This window comes from Sesamum indicum, linkage group LG1 (genome assembly GCF_000512975.1).
Source record: "Sesamum indicum cultivar Zhongzhi No. 13 linkage group LG1, S_indicum_v1.0, whole genome shotgun sequence".
In the NCBI taxonomy this organism is placed as follows: Eukaryota; Viridiplantae; Streptophyta; class Magnoliopsida; order Lamiales; family Pedaliaceae; genus Sesamum; species Sesamum indicum.
In genome coordinates this window covers 6,130,288-6,137,048 of record NC_026145.1, presented here as the reverse complement: position 1 = coordinate 6,137,048, position 6,761 = coordinate 6,130,288, and the positions used below count along the sequence as shown (strand labels likewise).

Below are 6,761 nucleotides of genomic sequence, written 5' to 3'. Positions count from 1 at the left end.
CCTAAAATTGCCAAATTTTTTTAATTACTGTTCCAATATTCTATTTTGGGAAAGACCTGGATTGGAAATGCCACCGCCCATAAGAAACTGGACGAAAATTGCAATTTTCCCTATAAATTATTTATATTTTACACACATTTGAATGTGTCAGCATGAAGCGAACTTTGCTTTTGTTTGCAAAAAGCATATTCTTGAATCACACATTTAAATCAGCAGAAAAATCAAGAAATTAACAAAAGGAACAAAAGATATGAGGCATTGAATGATCACACTACCATTCATCAAGAGGTGCTACATAAAATTATATTACAAAGTCCCAATCACCAATTCATAAATCAAAATTTGGACAAAAAACCAGTCACCAAGAACTAGAAAAATGGCATCAGACAAAATCTGCTGTGATCAGATGGTAAGATTCTCTTGAATGCCTGTAAATGTCCCGATTATCTTGCCGCCCATGTCTGGAAATGTCTCGCTGCCAGGAAGAGGCCTAACCTTTCCCGTTCTGTCGACTTCAACTGGATACTTGAGCAGGTGGCCTCGCATTTCGCTTACTTCATTTGCTGCAAACTGTTTCCAGTTCTGCTCACCCATCCATCTTACGCGTCTCATGCACTCCAGACTCTCTGGTTGCTCAAAACATTGCTCTAGAGTGCCTGTGTGCTCTGCCCAAAGCGACATTCTATATCCATAGATCTACAGCCAAGAAACTACATAGTTAGATATGGAATGTAGTTACCTCCAGTTGACGTCAGTAGAGAATTTCAAGTAAATCCATAATACACTAAGCTCCCAGCAACCAAGACAATCTCAGAGAAGAGTACAAGTTATAAATATTTTGTGTATGTTCGTTTTCCAATATCTACTTGGGTAAAATGTAACACCATACATCCTCAAATGAGGTCTACAACTTGATGTATAGCTGCATTAGGACCAGATCAACTCGACCATAGACATAAATACAGGGGAAAAGTTTTATCTAGGATGCCTGTTTTGATGCATTATTCACAGAATAATCTCTTTCCATCTCTATGCATTAATTGGAAAATAACAGAAAATAACACCTATATAGAATATGTTTGGAATTTACTATGACAAACATGTCCCTTGCATTTCTGACAACTGAGGGAACTATCTACTCATTTTTGTCCGAGTTAGCAGTTCGAGTATGTAAAATGTCAAGTAAGCATTACTTAGTTATTAGATCGAAGCAACTTGTCAAAGCTAAAATGGTAAGTCTTTACCTGCCCATGTGGATTTCCATGTCTGTTTGTCCATGTATAATGAGGCTGATATGCACCCATAGCAATTTCAGTGTCTCTGGTTCCTTCTAGAGAGCGTTGGTTGATGTTAGCGGAGCCTAATATCACATATTCATCGTCCACTATCATTCCCTTTGAGTGAACATAGATCATGAACCGCCGGTTTTTCCGAGTGAGCGCCTGGATTGTGACACCACATATTCAAAAGTTAAGAACATGTTGAAAAAGCAAGGTCAACATGGAGCACACGAACGTCAAATCATAAGAACTAGTTAAGGTTCAAGAGAAAGTACTTGTGGGGTATTTCCATCCGAGCCTTTTGTGATGGGCTTGCCGCCACTGTCTTCAGCCTCACGATTCCCAAGGCAGAAGAAATTCAAATAATCCTGCGGTTCATACTCTTTCTCTAGCCCCATCTCTTCTAAAGCCTTGTAGATAGTCTCGTACATCATTTGCATTGTATTATACTGCAGACATGCAGAATCTTAGTAGTGCTTACAAGAAGAGAAGCATACTGCAGCATAAGCAAGAATTTGAATTTTTCATCATTGTGATTACTAAAAGCTACTTGCTTACCCCAATGGAAAGAAACATCCTACAATATTGATCAGATTAATGAGATGGCGACCCAAGAAATATCTCAGTTTCCTACTTACCGTAGCATTACATGAAGTTGCGACGTTAATGTTTTTATGAACCTTTGGAGGAGCATGCTTAATGAACTCGAAAATGCCACACAAAGATGTAATAGCTCTTGTTGCTTTCTTATTGTTTTGGATTAACAGCAGCAGTCTTGATTAAGGGAAGTAATATGCAAAATTTGCAGTTTCGTTTCCTGATCACTATTTCTTTCTAAGGGGGCTGATACAGACGTTATCTTGCATGAAATGAATAGAGGAAGTACAATCCTTAAAAGAGGGTGTAAAATCTACCTGCCAAAACAGGATTCTCTGAGTGGGAGTACTGGTAGGAACTCCCTCTGGCCACATTGGAATGATAATGTAAACAGAAAACCTTTCCCTTGCTCTGATTTTATTAGCAACCTTGAGAGCAATTTCCATAGGGATTAAATTGTTTGCACCTGACAACAAGAAAGCGATTACTTATGTCGAGGAGAAATGAAAATGTGCCCCTCAAAGCCACAGCAAAGTAATTCTTATTCTTTTTAATTGATTAAATAAAGTAGCTAGTTATTAGATACTGCAATTGTCTCTTTTTTACAGTGCCAAAGACATCTGAGTCTCCTCACCCAAGTCCTTATAATTAGCCCAATTGAATGATGACCCAAGGAAGTACTGGTTCTCGATGTAAATGAAATGTTGAGCTGATCGGATAGCCTTCACATAAGCAGTATGTATGCTCATGTCAATCAGTATGTTCTTCCCACATACCAGGTTCTGTTATAATGCAGCGAAGTTATTAAGTTTCACAAGGATCAGAGTATTGAAACCTGTCTTAAGATCTAAGAGGAAAAATAGATATTTACCCTGTTTGGAGCTTCTTTTGGATCCTTGGGGAAGCCTTTAACTGAGTTTGAGTCAATTGAACGAAAAACCTACATTGTGCATTAAATTTAGCCCCGAAATAGAAGCAAAAGTTTTAGAACAAGATTTCTTTCATACCTGAACATGCCAACCCTCTGGATCACCTTGTGTCTGGTTGGCAGCCTCAGCTATCCCCAATACATCAGCGATTCTTTCAAGCTTGAGTAAGGAATCATCATAAGAAGCTTTCATTTTCTGAAGGCCGTGGCGCTTTGAGGCCTTCAACCAACGCTCTTCGAAATTGGTCAAGACATCGTATGCAGCTGGACCATCAATTTTACAGTGTAAATCATGCCATGGCTCTCGTGGACAACCAACAGCAGGCCCCTGATTCAGTTGAAGATATATTCAAGAAGAGATAAAGATAGAAAGATAAAAAGAGAATGCAGCATCGAGTTTATTTCCTACATTTGAAAAGTTCCACTTTTCCTGTTTATTATCAATGTCTTACATTCTTTGACAATATGATGGGTTCACAACGCTCCACTACTCGTGTCATTGAATTCTTCTAGATGTCACATGTTATTAGCGACAAACTTATTATTTATTGTGAGACTCCATACACAGAAATGATAACAAAACAATGCACATGAGAGAGAAATAGATCATATGCCAGAAAAACAAACTAAAAAACTTCATAAAAGAATTACCGTGAAATTAGGATTATGATAGTCATCTTTGTGAACAGTTTGCAATGTTCTAAAAATTGGGTGCTTTTGGGTATCATATCTTCCCTTGCACAGATCAAGGCCCCCAACAAATGCTATGATCTTTCTCCTATAGTTACCTGCATCAGCATCTACTATCACACTTTTCTGATGATGAGTATAGATTGTTCCAGTTTCCTGAGGACAAAGGAACAATTAAGTGACTGTTAACTGAATCCAAGAAAATAACATTGAAGATTAAGAAAGAAGAAGTAGACAGGCTACAGACATCCTCATGTAAAATGAAATCCTGATGCACACATATAAGAATCCACCTTCTAGCTTTTTCAAGGGAATTAGATCCCCTTATAGTGATTTTTTTTGACAGTAGAATCACTTTTCTAACATAAAGTACCGATAATTATATTCCAAACTGTGATGTTTACAGTTAAAAAATGCCCTTCTGATTTCCCACGATTCATTACCATTCTGAAGCACATCGAGGCGTTCAAGTTGTGAAATTGAGGTACCCTTTTCAGAAAGAAATTATTGTATCAGGTTTTCTCTAAGGAGAAGGTTATGAATCCAACCTGCTTTTTGGCCCAGCTACCTTTCTTAGCACTCCGTGGACACAGCAGCACCTGGACAGATGAATGCTTGAAATAACGCCGTGTTTCTTCGTCACTTGTATTCATTACGCCTTCCTGAATGTTATATGAAGTAGGAAAATGTTCAGGTAAAGATTTTCACCATAGTTCATCCGGGAAAAGGCTATAGCTGCTGATTAAGACATTTGCAGCTAAAAGTGACATTGCAAAGATATCGAGTAAACAAGAGAAGGCAGTTATGATCACAACTGATATTCGGGATTTCCTTCGTTGGGTCCTAGCAGTCGTGCAGATTAGAGGCAAACTAAACTGAAGTGGCTAGCTCTTATTTGAACTCAAAGTCATTGACCATTGCAACTAAATTCCCTCATACTTTCATCAATTTTAATTGGAAAAAACAATGAAACACCATACAAGAATGGCAAGATGGTTCTTACAGTCTTATACCCCAATATGCTTGTGGAAGTAGGATCATCCCATACTAGGAGCAGCACCCGTACACCTTCCTGGGATTTCACCTTCAAAAGCTCACCTAATGTACTATTTGTTACATTAGGATCATCCCTGACAAGTTGAACTAAGTGGTAAACAGACCACCCTGTGATATAAATTAGGCGACGAGCCTGAGATATCGCATCATAAATATCACGCCAACAGTGTCCATGTTGATACAGTCTGCCATTAGCCAGCCACAATTTTGGAAGCAAATCATCGTCGGCATGGGCGTCTTGATAAAGTGTGACTGTTCCTCCTCTCCGAAGAGGGAAATAGGTACCAGGTACACCTTGATAAGAAAGGTCGCCTCCCACCCCACCGTGATAAAGGGGCACCCTATCCATTGGTATATATTGAATTGAAAGGCTCAACTCAGCCCCTGGGTTGCATTGCTTCCCATTTGCACCAATTATCGGATAAGTACCCTCAATTCTTGCACCTGAGATTAGTTGCTCGACTGGGATTCCAACAGCCCCCATAATCTGAGATCCCACAATATCACTGTCTTTTACCACAAAATGCACTTCTGCACCATAATGAGCCACTGGAACGTGAAAATGCTGGTTCCAAACAGGGTTCTCACTGTTACTTATCACGAAAGTCCTACCAACAACGGCATCAGACACCGTAATAGTGACATAAGGATCACTTGTTATCTTGGTAGGCGTGTTTCCTTCCACTTTACTCATAAACTTCCCAGACAATCTCCCAAACATATCACCTAAACTCTTGTGGAATAAATCCATATTCGGAAGATTCCTGGCTGCCTTCACCCAAATATCCAAATTTCCATGCAACAACAACACCCTGAGTGACCCTGCAGCAGTCTTGAATGGCACAAATTGCACACCTTGACCGTGCTGAGAGCCCCCAGACATTGAATCAGAGTAAGTTAAGTGAGCCATCTTCCTGTTTCCTTGTTACCTCACACTAGAAATCTTAAAAAGAGACTTTTTCTTATCTTGAAACGGGATAATTTAGCACCAAAGAGGGAACGACACAGAAAGGTCAGGAAAGCTAACAAATCGGACAAATAACAGTAATTAAATATTTCAAGATTCAATGTCTAAATTAATCTGTAATATCAATAACTATACAAAGAATGCTCTCTGATAATCACAGTAAAGTCAACAAGAGAAAAAACAAAGAATACAATGTATCTAGTTTATGCTCAAACTGCTGGAAACTAGAGAACGAAACGAAAGGTAGAAACAAGAACAGATCAAGGATCAAAAACAAGTCTTCAAAGAAGCCAAAGGACCATCCAGAAGTTCTCAAAAGAACTTGAGAAATGGAACCCAAAACTACCCAGGTACCAATCTGAACCAGAAACAAACTCCAATTCTTGTAGCTCAGACTTTTAAAATAAAAAAAAACAAAAATGGAACTGTGAAACTGGTTAGCAGTCTTTCACAAGAAATTTCTTCTTTGATAATTGGGTTTAATACACAAAGTAGGACGGGGGAAGAGGGAGTAGAAGTCAATGAAAAGAGATGGGTTGACTTGGTAAGAAATATCAGCAATGCGATCTCATTAAATTTTTCAAGCCAGCCAATTGGTGGGATATTCAAGAAGTGATGGCACCAATAGAATAGACACCCATAAAGACCAATCAAAAGTTTCTTTTTCCTTCTTGTCATCAGTGTAAAAACAGGAAAACGTTCTACAGCCAGCCCACAAATATAAAAATATTCAAGCAAGTAATTTTTCTTGATAGGTAGGAGGCAGATTCCGCGAAGCAACCAGGTGGGTAAGCACACAGAGCAGAGAATCTAGCAAGTGGCGGAAGCGCCACTCGATACATTTTCTCTGTGTTCTAATCCTTCTCGGTTTGTTCGCCAGCGAAGACAATGATAGCGCGGGCAAGAAAATGACAGCAGCGAGAAAAGTCTGCCGGCTACTCAGGAAGAGGCTGTTGAGGGGCGTCGCTCTACAAGCTAAAATCTGGTTGTTGTATTTTAGCCCCAAGTTCTTTGATAATTATATTTTGGTCCCCTCATTTTTTCAAGCTATTCAAATCTCAACCCATCAAGATTAGTACTTGTCAAAAATTAGAGGATGTTTGGTTAAACTTATTTGAAATATTTTATAAGTTTACATTATTTATAAGATTTTTTTTTTGAGTTAGTCGGTTACAATTACATCATAAATTTCAATAATTAATATACGTCAATGATTAATATTAAATGTGTATAAATAACCAAC

The 6,761-nt window shown here is 38.6% G+C and overlaps 1 protein-coding gene across 1 annotated transcript; it reads right to left on the bottom strand.

Annotated features, from left to right (window-relative positions):
* LOC105157338 (phospholipase D beta 1) lies at positions 252–6,394 on the bottom strand. Its single transcript, XM_011073740.2, has 10 exons — positions 4,499–6,394; positions 4,044–4,157; positions 3,457–3,651; positions 2,885–3,133; positions 2,749–2,817; positions 2,512–2,659; positions 2,195–2,343; positions 1,556–1,729; positions 1,245–1,442; positions 252–696 (listed from the first exon to the last, which is right to left on the bottom strand). Exons 1-10 carry the CDS (start codon positions 5,459–5,461, stop codon positions 403–405), a joined length of 2,553 nt encoding a protein of 850 aa, XP_011072042.1. The 5' UTR covers positions 5,462–6,394; the 3' UTR covers positions 252–402.